This window comes from Microcaecilia unicolor, chromosome 1, assembly GCF_901765095.1.
Source record: "Microcaecilia unicolor chromosome 1, aMicUni1.1, whole genome shotgun sequence".
NCBI classification, from domain to species: Eukaryota; Metazoa; Chordata; class Amphibia; order Gymnophiona; family Siphonopidae; genus Microcaecilia; species Microcaecilia unicolor.
Window position 1 is genome coordinate 472,787,292 of NC_044031.1, and position 17,753 is coordinate 472,805,044.

At 47.4% G+C, this 17,753-nt stretch overlaps 1 protein-coding gene across 3 annotated transcripts in view; it reads right to left on the minus strand.

Annotated features, from left to right (window-relative positions):
• KCTD1 (potassium channel tetramerization domain containing 1) overlaps window positions 1-17,753 on the minus strand; it is a 233,902-nt gene that overhangs the window by 119,426 nt on the left and 96,723 nt on the right. For all 3 annotated transcript variants that reach the window (XM_030213693.1, XM_030213690.1, XM_030213684.1), the window contains exon 2: window positions 6,476-6,654. In XM_030213693.1, coding sequence (XP_030069553.1) covers window positions 6,476-6,654 — 179 coding nt within the window. The remainder of the gene's footprint in view (window positions 1-6,475; window positions 6,655-17,753) is intronic.

Below are 17,753 nucleotides of genomic sequence, written 5' to 3' on the forward strand. Positions count from 1 at the left end.
CGAGTGTGGAGAGATACTGGGGAGCAGCAGAGTGAATACATTTATAGGTTAGTAGAAGAAGTTTGAACAGGATGCGAAAACGGATAGGGAGCCAGTGAAGGGTCTTGAGGAGAGGGGTAGTATGAGTAAAGCGACCCTGGCGGAAGATGAGACGGGCAGCAGAGTTTTGAACCGACTGGAGAGGGGAGAGGTGACTAAGTGGGAGGCCAGCAAGAAGCAGATTGCAGTAGTCTAAACGAGAGGTGACAAGGGTGTGGATGAGGGTTTTGGTAGAGTGCTCGGAAAGAAAGGGGCGGATTTTACGGATGTTGTAAAGAAAGAAACGACAGGTCTTGGCGGTCTGCTGGATATGAGCAGAGAAGGAGAGAGAAGAGTCAAAGATGACCCCAAGGTTTCGAGCTGAGGAGACAGGGAGAATGAGAGAGCCATCAACAGAAATAGAAAACAGGGGAGCGGGGAGGTGGGTTTGGGGGGGAAAATGAGAAGCTCGGTTTAGGTCATATTTAATTTCAGGTGGCGTTGAGACATCCAGGCAGCAATGTCAGACAAGCACGCTGAAACTTTGGTTTGGATGCAAGGTGAGATATCAGGGGTAGAAAGGTAGATTTGGGAGTCATCAGCATAGAGATGGTAGGAAAAGCCATGGGATGAGATTAATGAACCAAGGGAAGAAGTGTAGATAGAAAAGAGGAGGGGACCAAGAACAGAACCCTGAGGTATGCCGACAGGCAGAGGGATAGAAGTAGAAGAGGATCCACCAGAGTGAACACTAAAGGTGCGGAGGGAGAGGTAGGAAGAGAACTAGGAAAGGACAGAGCCCTGGAATCCAAGTGAGGACAGGGTATCGAGAAGTATGCTGTGATCGACAGTGTCAAAAGCAGCGGAAAGATCAAGAAGAATGAGGATGGAATATTGACCTCTGGATTTAGCCAGTAATAGGTCATTGGAGACTTTAGTAAGCGCAGTTTCGGTTGAGTGGAGAGGGCGAAAACCAGATTGTAATGGGTCAAGAATAGCATGTGAGGAGAGAAAATCAAGGCAGCGGCGGTGAACAGCACGCTCAAGTAATTTGGAGAGAAAAGGAAGGAGGGAGATGGGTCGGTAATTAGAGGGACAAGTAGGGTCGAGTGAAGGCTTCTTAAGGAGAGGTGTGACCACAGCATGTTTAAAGGCAGCAGGGACAGTCGCAGTGGAAAGTGAGAGGTTGAGAATGTGACAGATAAAAGGAATAAGAGTAGGAGAGATGGCATTAAGAAGGTGGGTGGGAATGGGATCAGAGGAACAGGTGGTACATTTTGAGGAAGAAAGGAGAAGTGTAGTTTCCTCAATAGTAACTTCAGGAAAGGAGGAAAGGGAATGAGGGGAAGGAGAGAGAGGGGAACGGACTAGTGGTGAGGTAGAGAAAGCAAGGTTTATCTTTTGAACCTTGTTGTGAAAGAATTCAGCAAGGGTCTGAGGAGATAATGAAGGGGGAGTTGGGGGAGGGGGCACCTTGAGGAGAGAGTTCAATGTGGTGAAGAGAAGTCGAGGATTAGAGCCAAGAGAGTTGGTCAGTTGGATATAATAATCCTGTTTGGCACGTAAAAGAGCAGATTGGAAGGAGGTCAGCATGAACTTAAAGTGTAAGAAATCAGCAAGGGCCCGAGATTTCCGCCAGAGGCGTTCGGCGGAGCGGGTACAGGAACGCAGGTAGCGGATATTAGAAGTCAGCCAAGGTTGGGGTTTTGTACGCCTTACAGGGCGGGTCATCAAAGGTGCAAGAGTGTCTAAGGCAGAGGATAGAGTATTGAGTATTGTAAGAAGAAACAGCCTCGTTGACAGACGTGGATGGTGCCACAGTAGGGAGGAGGTTTGAAACATGGGAGGATAGAGATGAAGGGTCAATATCGTGAAGATTCCTAGATAAATTAGATAGAATAGGACGGGACTGGGAGGGAGGAGATTTAAGTGTGAAAGTTATAAGATGGTGATCAGAGGAGGGATGATCAGAGGCAAGGAAACTAGAAGGTGAACAGTTGGAGGAGAAGATGAGATCAAGACAGGGACCATTTTGATGAGTGGGGGAGGTGGAGCATAGTTGGAGATTAAAGGACGACTTTAAAGCGAGTAACTTGGAAATATAAGAGTTGGAAGGATCATTAGCAGGAATATTAAAGTCACCAAGGATGAGAGAGGGGGAGGAAGGATCATGGAAGAAGGCAAGCCAGGCGTCAAAGTCACTGAGAAAGGATGAAAGGGACTTATCAGGGGGACAATAAATGACCACTATTCGAAGAGGCAGAGGAGAGAAAAGGCGGATAGCGTGGACTTCAAAGGAGGAAAAACAGTGAGATTGAGGTGGAGGAAGGGGTTGAAATCTGGAGGAGGGAGAGAGAAGTAGTCCAACACTGCCCCCCACGGCCAGCAGGGCGAGGAGTATGTGAAAATAGATAACCGCCATGGCACAGGGCTGCAACTGAAGCAGAGTCATCAGGGCAGAGCCAGGTTTCTGTTATGGCGAGCAGATGAAGGTGACGCGAGATAAAGAGGTCCTGGATATAGGGGAGTTTGTTACAGATAGAGCGGGCATTCCATAAGGCGCAAGAGAAGGGCAGAGAAGAGGAGAGGAGGGGAGTAGAGGAATAGAGATGAGGTTAGAGAGGTCACGGTGAGATCTGTAGAGTTTGGATAATAGTTGGTGAGGAGGGCCAGGATTGGGATTGATGTCACCAGCTGAGAGTAAGAGAAGGAGTAAAAGAGAGCGGAGGAGAGTAGGAGAGGTGTGGCCACGAAGGCGTCGAAGGCGAGAGGTATTTAGGTGGAATGGGGAAGGCAAAATGGAGGGAAGAAAGAGACAGAGATTAAAAGCCAAGAGGGAGGAAGAGGGTAGGAGAGAAGGTGAGGTGATGAAGTCAATGGATGGGAAGTGAGTTTCTGTAGCGGAGAGAGGTAGGGGGTGAGGGAAAAGATTAGGAAGGGACAGAGCTAGGAAGAGAATGTGAATAGGGGCCATAAACGATTAAGGTACTTTAGCAACTGGAAAAAGATTAGATACAAAGAGAAAAATGCCAGCGCGCGGCACCTAGAGCGGAGGCCCTGAGTGGATCGGGGTGGACCTGGGTGTCACCCCGGAGAAGGCTGTAAGGATATGCAGATGAGCTGCAAGTCCTCCACAGCACCTGAAAGGCAGCCGGTGGTAGAGGTGGGCACCTCTCAGCTGAGGAAAGGCTTACCAGGGGTTAGGCCAAAGCCAGCATTCCTCCCCCTGAGGGTCGCCTGATCCTAGCCAAAAAGCACCTGGAAACTCTGTGCACTTGGAGAGAAGGCCCTGGGAAGATCGGGGTGGAACTGGAGTCAACCCGGATACAGCTGTGAGGAAATGCAGAAGGGCTGCAAGTCCTCCACAGCACCTGGTGGGAGAGCTGGGCACCTAGAGCGGAGGCCCTGAGTGGATCGGGGTGGACCTGGGTGTCACCCCAGAGAAGGCTGTAAGGATATGCAGATGAGCTGCAAGTCCTCCACAGCACCTGAAAGGCAGCCGGTGGTAGAGGTGGGCACCTCTCAGCTGAGGAAAGTCACCATTAAGGTGGAGTAATGAAACGCAAAGTTAGTTCAGGAATTTTTTTTAGAAAATCGTTTTTATAATGTAACTAGTAAAAAAGGCTCGTTTCTGAGACCAATGAAACGGGTGCTAGCAAGGTTTTCATCGTAGTGTGTATGTTTGAGAGAGTGTGTGTGAGAGTGAGAGAGACAGAATGAATGTGCGAGTGTGTGTGTGTGTGAGAGAAAGAATGAGTGTCTGCCGCCCTCCTTCCCCCCTTTCCTTTCCCTCCCCGTCCCATGTTTGTTTCCAGCACATCTCCCAGCTTCAGGGTCGTGGCCCCCCCCCCCCCCTCAGGATCGTGGCCCCTCTGTCTCCTGGCCTTTTTCCCCATCGTAGTGTGTATGTTTGAGAGAGTATGTGAGACAGTGAGTGTGTGAGAGAGACAGAGTGAATGTGTGAGAGTGTGTGTGTGTGACAGAGTGAGAATGTCTGTGTGAGAGTGCGTGCGAGAGAATGAGAGTGTGGCACAGGGGCCCCCCCCCCTCCGTCTCCCGCCCTTGTTCCCCCCTCCCCCGTGTTCCCTTTCTCCCTGTCCTTCCCCTCCCCCTCCCAGCTTCAGGGTCATGGCCCCCTCCCTACGCCTTTCAGGATCGTGGCTCCTCCGTCTGCCGCCCTTTTTCCCCCTCCCCCCTATCTTCCCTCCCCTCCCCTTTTTCCTGTTCTTCCCCCTTCCCCCCTCCAGGTTCAAGTGCCCCCCTCCCTCTGCCTTTCAGGGTCGTGGCGCTCCCTCCCACTGTGATGTTCAAGCTGGCTCCCTTCCTCCGACATTGAGGCAAGCAGGCTGGCTCCCTCCGACGTTCAGGTTTCCTGGCTGCGTCCTTCCCTCCCTCCGACGTTGTGCGGGGCGATGTTATTCGTCCATGTGTTGCAGGTCGTCGATGGCGCTCCGTCAAAATGGGCGCGGAGAGGGGAGATGATATCCTGTTTGCCCAACAGTGTCTGCTCCGCCCTCAACGTCATCACGTTGTGACGCGAGGGCGGGGTAGACACTGCTGGGCAAACCGGATATCTAGACTGCCTCAAAGTTCCGGCTTGAGGCTTCATTAGAACGTTGGTGGTGCCTTTTATATATAGAGATAACTAGCACATAAAGAGGCATATTTTCAAAGCACTTAGCCTTCCAAAGTTCCATAGGTTTCTATGGAACTTTGGAAGGCTAAGTGCTTTAAAAATATGCCTCAATGTGAGTCAAAACTGTATGCCAAGCTTTAAATGTAAAAGAATGATTAAACTATTTGCATTATCTTATGGTCTCTTTTTTTTTCTTCCAACAACTAACTTTTATTTGGACTATCACCTCTCTTCATAAACCAATCATTTACTGTTTCCTTGCCTTCTTCCCTTTTCCCACCACTCTATTTGCATATGTAGCCTTCTCTCTTTCTCCACCTTTCTCCTGCATAGCCTTCTCTCTTCCTCATCTATCTCCCCTAACTCCTCATAAGGCATGCATCAACTTCTCTGTCTTCAACATATCCCTTTGCAAGCCCTTCTCTCCTCTTATCTCCCCCACCCTCCTTCTTTCACTTACCACTCTCCCTCACTCTTCTCCTCAGTCACTTACTCCTTTTCTGGGCAGACTGGACTGGTGACAGCAAAAATTGATGCTAAAATGCAAGAAACAATAATCCCTAGCTCCTGCCCTAGTCACATTTTCAAAGGCTCAAAACATCTAGTTTTGATGAAATATATATGACCTCAGATGACACTGCATGAGGCAGCTGTTTAGTTAAAGCACTGGCAGACCAGATGTCTTATTCAGACAATGAAAACTTTCTAGGATGCAGAGTGGGACTAGAGGTGGGAGGGGGAAGACACCCCTCTAGGGAGCTGATTTTGGTCTGCTAACTGCAGCCCCCCCCACCCCTCTAGACCTCTTTAGAATGCATTAGGTCTATAATGCTGAGCCTGGTCAGCTCCAGAAAGAAATTCAAACCAGTCTTTTATATATCATGGTACATAGCACCACTGCTGAGCTGTTCAACTACACTTAAAAATCTTATTGATCTTGGAAAGCCAACCTTTAAAAGAGCAGGGGAAAGCATGTATCTTTAAAAAAAAAAAAAAAAAAGGTCCCCTTATAAATTTAAAAATCTACTAACCTGGCAAGCTTGGAGCAAAGCAGCTTGGAGGAATTCAGAGTCCCCTCTAATTTAAAAAAAATAAAATAAAATCTTTTTACATACACTAGTTTTGAATGCCACAAACTTATCAAAGACCATGATGGATATGAGGACATAATCCACTCGTCTGGATTGGTCTAGCAGAACAATAAAGAATTTAGATTTCACTGATCAGGTTGCTGATGTCCTCCCTCTGGTTCCCAAAGGAAGTCCAGTTCACTCCACTCCACTCCACTCAGATTTGACTTTTGTACAAACAGCTCAAGAACCTCCTGTTTTGTTTGACATACAGAACAGTGTCTGTTTACATGCTGTTGAATGTTTACTTTCTAGGAGCATTTCTGCTAAGTTATACAATTTCTTACAGTTCTTTGCATACATTTTTTTAACATTGAAATTGCATGAGGGTTTATGTTAGGAGTACTCTTGTGAAAAAAAGGTCACAAGACAACAAAAAGACTGAATTTGCAAAGTTACTTTTCACAAATCCTTAGCTATGTAGGGGGCATTGAAGCTGGGATTCTAGGTTCAAAGTAATGTGCTCTAACCAAGCCACTGATTCAGCAATAAAGCCAAACTAATAATAATCATAACCACACTCTACCAACAGTTAACAACACACAGAAAATAAAGATTTTCAAGTAGGATGTGGAAGAACAAGAAATTTGACTGAAAGCAAAAATCATCACAGAAGAAATCTGAAACCTTCCCACAAGGCTCCACCCCCAAATCTCTCACTACCCGATGCCACAATTTAATACAAAATTACCTTGAGTCATGGTACTTAGTGAGTGTTGCCAGACTGCTGGTGTACATATGCCCACCCACATCAATGTGCACAGGTGCATTGGACTTGGTGAGCTGTGCCGGAGTGGGGATGCCTTGATTGTTTAATGGAGATGCAGGTGATCTGGTAATCAGAGGTCTTGACATGTTGGGCCGACTGTCCTGTGAACAAGACAAATATGCAAATTAAGCTACCATCTGGAATAAAAGGCCTAAAATACAGTAATCGCCACCTCTTCTTCAACCCATCTGTGCATCCGCCCTTTCCAAAAGCAGATGGTCATGAAAAGAACATGAAATGCTGAAAGAAGATAAAGTGATTAAGACGTCATGAAGGGGCAAAGTAAATCCGCTTGTCAAAAAGTAGTCATTTTATATTATTCCATAAGTTCTAACATTTAAAACAACACAATATTTACGTGTTAGAATTGAAAATCATTTAGTGTTTTGTTTTTTAAACTCTTGTGTTACATAAATTGTGGTCTGCAGGGTAAATCTAATCAGGCAAACATGGGAAAATTAGGTTCTTACCTTGGTAATTTTCTTCCCTTTAGTCACAGCAGATGAATCCATTATGAATGGGTTGTGTCCACCTACCAGCAAGGGGAGATAGAGAACACTGAAAACCATAGTGCCTCTAGGACGGCAAGCTCCATCTGCCTCTCAGTATTTTGAAGCTTCCAAAGCAGTGTTAAACCGCAAAGTAGCATATAACATGAACTTTCCTCACAGCGAATGAACGCCCCAGAACAGGAGCAACACAAAGGAGGGACGAACTCAACCTCCTGTAGTAGAACAGAAATCCTGAAGACTGTTTTCCAACTTCTCCCAATGAAGGAAGAAACATGTCTGTAGGAAAAACTGAACACAAACTGCTGTGACTAAAGGAAAGAAAATTACCAAGGTAAGAACTTAATTTTCCCTTCCTTGTCATCAGCAGCAGATGAATCCATTACGAATGGGATGTATCAAAGCAATCCCTAAATAGGGCGGGAACAAGCCACACCATGCACAAGCACTTGTGCTCCAAAACGCGCGTCCCTCCTGTCAGCCACATCCAGCCTGTAATGACGGGAAAAGAGAGCTTAGAAGCCCAAGTAGCTGCACTACATATCTCTTGAAGAGAGCGTGCTCCCGTCTCAGCCCAAAAGAAAGAAATCGCTCTTGTGGAATGTTCCTTAAAGGCGTCAGGCGGAGGCCGACCAGATAGCAGATATGCAGAAAAAATGGCTTCCTTAAGCCAACGGGCTATAGTGGCTTTAGACGCTGGAAACCCTCTGCGAGGACCTGTTAACATAGTAACATAGAAGATGACGGCAGAAAAAGACCTGCACGGTCCACCCAGTCTGCCCAACAAGATAAACTCACATGTGCCATTTTTTGTGTATACCTTACCTTGATTTGTACCTGTCTTTTTCAGGGCACAGACCGTATGCCCAGCACTATCTCCGCCTCCCAGCCACCGGCTCTGGCACAGACCATATAAGTCTGCTCAGCACTAACCCCACCTCCCAACCACCAGCCCTGCCTCCCACCACCGGCTAAGCTTCTGGGGATCACTTCCTTCTGAGCAGGATTCCTTTATGTTTATCCCACGCATGTTGAATTCCGTTACTGTTTTCCTCTTCACCAACTCCCGCGGGAGGGCATTCCAAGCATCCACCACTCTCTCTCGGTGAAAAAAATACTTCCTGACGTTTTTCTTGAGTCTGCCCCCCTTCAATCTCATTTCATGTCCTCTTGTTCTACCGGCTTCCCATCTACGGAAAAGGTTCGTTTACAAAAAGGTGATCAGAGGTCCTGTAAGCATTAGACATCTGCAGATACTGCAACAGAGCCCTGCGTACATCCAGAAGGTGCAACTGCCCAAAAGATTCCAGAAACTCCTCCCTAGTAAAGGAGGGCAGATAAATAGGCTGGTTTAAGTGAAACACTGAAACCACCTTAGGCAGGAAGGAAGGCACAGTACGTACCGTTACTCCGGACTCTGAGAACTGCAGAAATGGGTCTCCAGGACAGTGCCTGGAGCTCAGACACCCGTCTCGCCGATGTAATGGCCACCAAAAAGACCGGCTTTAGAGTCACACCCTTCTCCGAAGCTCGCCTCAGCGGCTCGAAGGGTGAACACTGAAGAGCCTTTAATACTAGCCCCAGGTTCCAAGCCGGACAAGGGGCCCGCACGGGAGGCTGAAGCCGAAGCACCCCTCTAAGAAACCGTGCAATGTCCGGACGCGCAGCCAGGGAGAGCCAAGTGACCTTCCCCCGAAAACATGCCAAGGCCGCCACTTGAACACGCAGGGAATTATAGGCCAAGCCTTTTTGTATACCATCCTGCAAAAAGTCAATTATCGGCGAGACAGAAGCCCGCATGGGTGTGATTGCTTTAGAAACACAACAAGCCTCAAACTGGCGCCAGATCCGAGCATAGGCAACGGAAGTGGAACGCTTGCGGGCCTGCAAGAGAGTGGAGATGACCTTGTTAGACTAGCCCTTGTCTCTCAATTGCGCCCTCTCAATAGCCATGCCATAAGACCAAAGCGGCATGGATCCTCCATGGTCACCAAACTCTGCGTCAACAGGCTCGGTACCATAGGCAAAGGAAGAGGAGCCTCCATCAGCATCCGCCGGAGGTCCGCATACCACGGCTGCCTGGGCCAATCCGGGGCAATGAGGATCACCACTCCTTGATGCAGCCGAATTCACAGGAGGAGTCGCCCTATTAAGGGCCAAGGAGGGAACACATACAGGAGGCCCGGGAGCCAGGGTTGAGCCAAGGCATCCAACCCTGCCGAGCGAGGATCTCTCCATCTGCTGAAAAAGGACATGACTCTGGCATTTGTGCTTGAGGCCATAAGTTCCGTTACGGGCGTTCCGCATTTGGCACAGATCTGAAGGAACACTTCGTCTGCCAGTTCCCACTCCGCAGGGTCAATTTGATACCTGCTTAGAAAATCGGCTTGCACGTTGCTCTGACCTGCTATGTGAGCTGTTGACAGAAGCTGCAGATGTAGCTCAGCCCAGTGGCATATCTGAGCGACCTCTGCGGCCAGTGTTTGACACTGAGTGCTGCCTTGTCGATTTATGTAGGCCACTGCTGTCGTGTTGTCCAACGTAACTCTGACAGCCAGTCCCTCCAGAGTCATGTGAAAGGCCAGAAGAGCCTGGAATATCGCTCTCAGTTCCAAGCGATTGATGGACCACCCCGTTTCCTCGGCAATGTGCTCCCCAGCCCTACAGGCTGGCATCCATTAACACCAGGCACCAATCGGGAAGCGCTAGCGGCATTCCTCGCCGCAGCATGCTGTCTGAGAGCCATCACTCCATACTGAGTCGGGCCGCAGGGAGCCACGCGAGTCTGCGTTGATAATCCTGGGACTTAGGAGACCATCGTTGAAGCAGGGCAATCTGCAGAGGTCTCATGTGCGCTCTCGCCCATGGCACTACTTCCAAGGTGGCCGTCATCGACCCCAACAGCTGGACAAAAGTCCCAAGCTCGCGGGCGAGACATCCTCAGGAGCAGACGGACCTGACTCAAGCTTGCACCGCCTTTGGTCGGGTAGAAAGACAAACCCCAAGGCCGTGTCGAACCGGACCCCCAAATATTCTAGAGATTGAGAGGGGGGTCAGGTGACTTTTGGGTATATTGACGACCCAGCCCAGAGATTGCAGTACTGAGACCACTCTGGCTGTTACATGACGACTCTCTTCTGCAGAGTCCGCTCTGATGAGCCAGTCGTCGAGGTACGGGTGAACCCGGATACCCTCTCGCCTGAGAAAAGCAGCTACTACCACCATTACCTTGGAAAAGGTACGGGGAGCTGTGGCGAGGCCAAAAGGCAAGGCCCGAAACTGGAAATGATTTCCCAACACCGCAAACCGGAGGAACCGTTGGTGCGGGGGCCATATAGGAATGTGCAAGTAAGCTTCTTTTAGGTCCAGAGACGTGAGGAATTCTCCTGGCTGTAGCGCCGCAATGACGGAGTGCAGGGTTTCCATGTGAACATGCCGCACTCTTAGTGATTCGTTGACTTTCTTTAAGTCGAGAATGGGCCGAAAAGACCCGCCTTTCCGCGGCACCACAAAATAAATGTAGTAACGACCGCGGCCGTGTTCGGCGGGAGGCACAGGGATCACCGCTCCAAGGTGCAACAAGACTTGTAAGGTCTCCTCTACCGCCGCCCGTTTGACAGCAGTACCGCATCGGGACTCCACAAACACGTCTCCCACTGGGGCACCGAATTCCAATCGGTAACCTTCTATGATCAGGTCCAGGACCCACTGATCTGAGGTAATCTTGGTCCACTCCTCGAGAAAGAGGGAAAGGTGTCCTCCTACAGCTGTAAAGGAAGAGTGGACCGGCGTCCCATCATTGTGGAGGACGGCCCTCAACTCCTGGCCTTAAGCCTGCCGCTGCGGAGCGTTTGTCCGAGCGAAAGGAGTTCCTCTGCTGAAAGCGGGTACGTTGAGTAAACCCAGCAGAGCGTCCCGGGCGATACCTTCTAGCTTCACGGAAGCGAGGTCTGGAGGAGGAGGGAACCACTTGACCCTTGGAAAAAGGCCGCGGCACTAGACACACACTAGACATCATTACACACAAATTTGACCCAGACTCAAATATCCTACTTACTGACACAAGATGGACACCTACACTATGGTCAGACCACCATAAAGCACGTCTCCCTCAACTGGCGTAACACACACATAAACGCAATCAACAAACATGAACGAACAACATACACCACAAGAGGAAAAATAGACCCCACAACATTCTGGCAACAGATTTACCAGAACGAATGGTCAACAATTGCTGGCACCACCCAATTCCTCCAAGAATGGGACGATAGATGCACAACATTAGACAGAATAGCCCCAATCCAAACCAGAACATCACATAGGAAAAAAATCGAATCCATGGTTCACTGAAGAGTTGAAAAAACTTAAAACACAAGTCAGGAAATTAGAACGCGCATGGAACAAAAAGAAAGATGAACAAACACTAAATGCCTGGAAACTACTTCGGAGGAAATACAAATATACAATAAAACAGACTAAAAGACTACATTACAAAACAATGATAGGACCCAACTACAAAGACACACACAAACTCTTCTACCTTGTGAATAAACTGCTAGACACCTCACCAGTCACAAATAACAGCAAAGACATACCAGATGTCGACAACCTTGCGAAATACTTCAAAGAGAAAATTATACATCTACAACTTAAAATACCCGCCAGCACTATTGAATACGCCTCACTTCTAGACTGTCTAGACCCAGAAGACGGAATATACCCAGCAGACAGAACCTGGACCGAATTCGAATTACTATCAGAAGACCTTATCTCTGAAACACTTAAAAGATTTGCTAAATCCTACTGCAACTAGACATATGCCCAAACAACCTCATGAAATCAGCTCCTCAACAATTTATAATAGACCTAACGAACCACGTAAACCTCATGCTACAAAACGGACTCTTCCCAAAGGAAAAAGGAAAAATCTCACCCCAATACCCAAAGATACAAAGAAAAGCGCAAGCGAAATAACCAATTACAGACCAGTAGCATCCATACCACTAATAACCAAAATAACCGAAGGGATGGTAACAAAATAACTTACAAACTATTTAAACAAGTTCTCAATACTGCATGATGCCCAATCAGGATTCCGATCGAATCACAGCACAGAAACAGTATTAGTTACCCTAATGACTAAATTCAAACAAATGATCGCAACCGGCAACAATATACTCCTCCTACAATTTGACATGTCAAGTGCCTTTGATATGGTTGACCACTGAATTCTACTGCACATACTTGAATATTTCGGCATTGGAGGAAATGTCCTAAACTGGTTCAAGGGGTTCCTAACCCTGCGCTCATATCAAGTCACATCAAATTCAACTACGTCCGCTTCATGGACACCTGAATGTGGAGTACCGCAAGGATCACCCCTCTCACCAACCATTTTCAACATAATGATGATCCCACTGGCAAAACTTCTATCAAATCATAACCTTAACCCATATATATACGCCGACGATGTAACAATATACATCCCTTTCAAAAAAGACATCAAAGAAATATCCAAAGAAATTAACCAAAGTCTACACATTATGAACACCTGGGCAGATGCATTTCGATTGAAACTAAACGCAGAAAAAACTCAATGCCTAATACTCACCTCCCAATACAACATGAATGAATTTACCGCCTTAAACACACCAAAACTAAACCTTCCAATCTCAGAAACTTTAAAAATCTTTGGAGTCACTATTGATCGCCATCTAACACTCAAAACCCATGCAAACAACACAACCAAAAAGATGTTCTACTGCATGTGGAAACTGAAAAGAATAAGACCATTCTTACCAAGATCCGTCTTTCGCAACCTAGTGCAATCCCTCGTACTCAGCCATCTGGATTACTGCAAATCACTATACGCAGGTTGTAAAGAGCAAATACTGAGGAAACTTCAAACAGCCCAGAACACAGCAGCCAGACTCATCTTCGAAAAACCAAAATACGAAAGTGCAAAACCCTTACGAGAGAAGCTACACTGGCTCCCACTTAAGGAATGCATCACTTTTAAAGTATGCACACTAGTCCACAAAATTATTCACGGTGAAGCCCCAGCCTACATGTCTGACTTAATAGACCTACCACCCAGAAACACTAAAAGATCATCTCAAACTTTCCTCAACCTCCACTTCCCTAATTGCAAAGGCATAAAATACAAGGTGCTGCACGCATCAACCTTTTCCTACATAAGCACGCAATTCTGGAATATACTACCACACAACTTGAAAACGATCCACGAACTAACCAACTTCTGCAAACTACTGAAGACTCATCTCTTCGACAAAATTTATTGTAAGGATTAAAACACATGAAGTCCACACTCACTGTTTCAGAAATACACCAATACATTCTCTTCTGAATTCTCATTCCCCATAATTTTATCACATCTATATCGTTACTCACAGAAAATGTTATACCAAATGTTCTTTTGCTAATGTACTATTACCCTATCAGTTTCCCGCTGTCTCTTTCCACTGTTCCATTGTTCTTTTCCTCTGTTCTATTCCCTTAATGATACTTTGACTTTGTCTCCGCATAACTTCTCATAATGTAATCCATAACTGAGTTGTAACAAATCATAATTCCATCATTTACAATGTATTGTAAGTCACACTGAACCCGCAAATAGGTGGGAAAATGTGGGATACAAATGCAACAAAATAAATAAATAAATATCCTCAGGTAACCGCTGGGGTTTAGCATCCCCCAGGTCTTTAACAATCTTCTCCAACTCCTCTCCAAATAACAGAAGGCCCCGCAAGGGCAACTTCACCAGCCTTTGCTTAGAGGCCATGTCAGCCACCCAATGCCGTAGCCATAGAAGGCGGCGGGCGGACACCGCCACAGACATCTGTTTAGCTGAAGCTCTGACCAGATCATAGAGGGCGTCAGCTAAAAATGACAAGGCCGACTCCATGCACGGTGCAACCTCAGTGAGGGCCTCCGCACCATCCACGGGCTGTAACCAAGAGAGGCAGGCTCGAGCAGCATAAGAACTGCAAGCAGACGCCCTTAAGGCTAGGCCCAAAATCTCAAAGGAACGTTTTAGCGCTGATTCCAGCCGCCGGTCCTGAATGTCCTTCAGGGCGACCCCTCCCTCTACTGGGAGGGTGGTCTTTTTTGTCACCGCCGTGACTAAGGCATCCACTTTAGGCATCCCAAAACGGCCCAAGTGCTCCTCACTCAGAGGGTAAAGATGCCCCATCACTCTGGCCACTTTCAAGGTCCCCTTGGGGTCAGCACATTGAGCAGAAATAAGCTCTTGGATAGAGTCATGCAAAGGAAAGGCACGAGCAGGCTTCTTAGTACTCGCCATCCTCGGATTGCCAGAGGAGGCCTCGCCTTGAACAGGGTCATCAATAGAGGGCCTGTAAGGCATCAGAGATAAGTGCTGGCAGCTCATCGCGGTGGAAAATCCAAACCACAGTGGGATCATCCAGATCCAGAGGCAAACCGGCTCCTTCCTCTGGCTCTTCAGAACACGAAGGCCTGCCAGATCCCTCAGAGTCCCCACAGCCCGACCACCGGGGGGGGGTGGGGGGGGGGGGTGGGGGGGTGAGCGTCACTCTGACGGGGAATTTGCTCGTCTATGCTTAGCATGCATCCAACGCTCAGGGGCATCCATCAGCACCGGGCTATCATCAGTCGGAGGGGAACCAGGTAGCAACACAGTGTCAGACACCTGCGGCAGAGCTCTTTTCAGCATGAAGGCTTTATGTAAAATAAGCACAAACTTGGGGGAGAAAAACTCACCCTGACCACCCGTCTCTGAATTAGGAGCCACGGGGAACGGAGCTCCTCTGGTAGCCTCGGCCCAAGGCGCCCCTCTGCTCTCAGACTCCTCCGCAACTGCGGGGATCGAGCCATGCGGTGCTTCCAAGATGGCACCCGCTGCCAGTTCCATCGAGCGGGAAGAATCATCGCTCGCCATTCTTGTACTGGCTCTACCATCTAAACAGCATGTTTTACAGAGCCCCGCTGCTGATCTGCGCTTGCCACAACGGGAACAGCACTTAACTCCCTCAGCAGCCATCGCCGAAAAACGGCGGAATAAAATTCAAAATGACGGCTTCGCACCAAAATCACCACGATCGGAATGCCATCCGCGGGCCCTCCCTGGAGGAGCTGAGTACGGCTCTTACCTCAAAGGACCGAGTCCACGAGCTCCGGTCACACTGCACAGTCAGGAAAAGCCTCAGAAATAGCAGCGCTGTGAAAGCGCGATTTTTTTTAAACGCTGTGAGGAAAGTTGGAGGCAAACAGCTACAGAGGTACTCCGGAGGCAGAAGAGGGTGGGAAAGGCAGGGAAACGGCGAACCTATATGCCTGCATCTACACAGGGGGAAGGGTAAGGCAGGGAAAGGGCGAACCTATGTGCCTTTAAAGTGGGCTCCACTTAGCTACAACACCCCTGCTACAACTGGCAAAAGCACAGGAGCTACCCCAGGCAGAATCTTCAAGGAGCTGAACAAGCTGCGGCCAACCCTGTTGAGAGATAGGGAAATACTGGGAGGCAGATGGAGCTAGCCGTCCTAGAGGCACTATGGTTTTCAGTGTTCTCTATCTCCCCCTGCTGGTAGGTGGACACAACCCATTTGTAACGGATTCATCTGCTGCTGACGACAAGGAAACATAATATTTGCATGCCATCAACTTTTTGCATGGCACAGTATTACATTTGCAGTACAAGTCACAAATGTTCAGATATTCAAGCGAACCTCTACCTTAAGCCTTTCTGCAACAGCCTATGTTCCTCCATTTTCAGACACAAATATTGTATAGTACTCCTAGCCCTTCCACTTGCTGGCCAGATTGAGGGAGAGGCATTTGGAAAGAAGAACAATTAGAGTTCTTAAAGAAAAAGGGTAAAAAAGGTTGTCCTCAACTCAGAATACACAAACACATACATAGTGCTTACTTAATCTTTTCTATAATTGGATTAACATTTCCCATTTGTATGCTACAGCAATCCTGATCCCATGAAATTTTTAGTCATTACAGGAACAAGAATTGGCTTGCCAAAGAAAAATGCTATACACACACCTTCTGAATAAAGCCATTCTTGTAATCAAATGGTCATACAAAATAAATTCAAAATCTGCATATAAGGGATAACACAGGCATGCCAACTAGTGAAAAGGAAGTTCCTGTTTTCCATGATGAGCTCTACCAATATATAGTGTATACTCCTGCAAGTGAGATAAAGTTGGGTAAGGAGAAATTAGATCTTACCTGCTAATTTGCTTTCCTTTAGTCCCTCCGGACCGGACCAGGATTGGACTGTTGGGTTGTGCCCGCCTACCAGCAGGTGGAGACTGAGAAAAAACTCTGACTCTAGAGAGCCAATAGGAGCCCTGGCCATGTGACCTTAGCCTCAGTATTTGAATAACAAAGCAGGAAAGAAAGAAAGAACTTCTGTGCTGTATGGAATCCTAGCAGCCACAAATTCCTCGGCAAAACCGAGTACTAGAGCTCACCAGCAACTCTCACCAGAGAAGTGGTATGGCCCATTTGTATTAGAGCTCACCAGCAACTCTCACCAGAGAAGTGGTATGACTCACTTAAGGTTTCATATATATTCCATCAACTGAACTCACCAGCAACTCTCACCAGAGAAGTGGTATAACATATTCAAGGCTTTATATATATTCCAGCAACTGAGCTCACCAGCAACTCACCAGAGAAGTGGTATGACCCATTAAGGCTTTATATATATTCCAGCACCTGAGCTCACCAGCAACTCTCACCAGAGAAGTGGTATGACATATTTAAGGTTTTATATATATTCCAGCAACTGAACTCACCAGCAACTCTCACCAGAGAAGTGGTATGACATATTTAAGGTTTTATATATATTCCAGCAACTGAGCTCACCAGCAACTCTCTCACCAGAGAAGTGGTATGACATATTTAAGGTTTTATATATATTCCAGCAACCGAGCTCACCAGCAGCCACCAGAGAAGTGGTATGGACCACGCAAAGTCTTTTTTTTTTGAAACATTCCACTTCCAAACTTAATAAAAGAATCTAAAGAGTTGATAGAACATGGGAGGGGCCTGGTCCGGTCCGGAGGGACTAAAGGAAAGCAAATTAGCAGGTAAGATCTAATTTCTCCTTCCTTAGCGTCCCTCCGGACCGGACCAGGATTGGACTGTTGGGAAGTACCAAAGCAGTAATCTTACGGGAGGGACAGACATTGAGAATGCGGTAGAGTCCCTGAAAACACCCAAACTAGGATGAATACGAAGCCAAAAGCTTGACGATCCAAGAACCGCCAATAAACTAAATAGAATGACTACAAAGCAAAAAAGCTGAAAAGTCAAGCGACGCTGAACATTGTCCCCTACCAAGTGGCCGCTATATAATGTCCCCTACCGCACTATCAGTGCAGCGCAAAGGACAGAGAGACTCGAGAAAAAAAAAAAAAGACGACTGAAAGAAAGATGGCAAAGGTAGAAGCAGAGCCGCCTGGAAACAAAAAACTGCAATGAATCTACCTCAGCTGAGAAAGTGGAAACCGAGATCCTGAAGTACAATACTCCAGATATCATAGACTATTGCTGACCTAGCAACAGATTGGAAGTATGTAAAGCCTGTCAGTGAGAAAGTACCTGATCACTAGAAGCTAAATAGGTAAAAACAAGAATGCAGTTAAATACTATGCAGAAGAAGAAGGTAC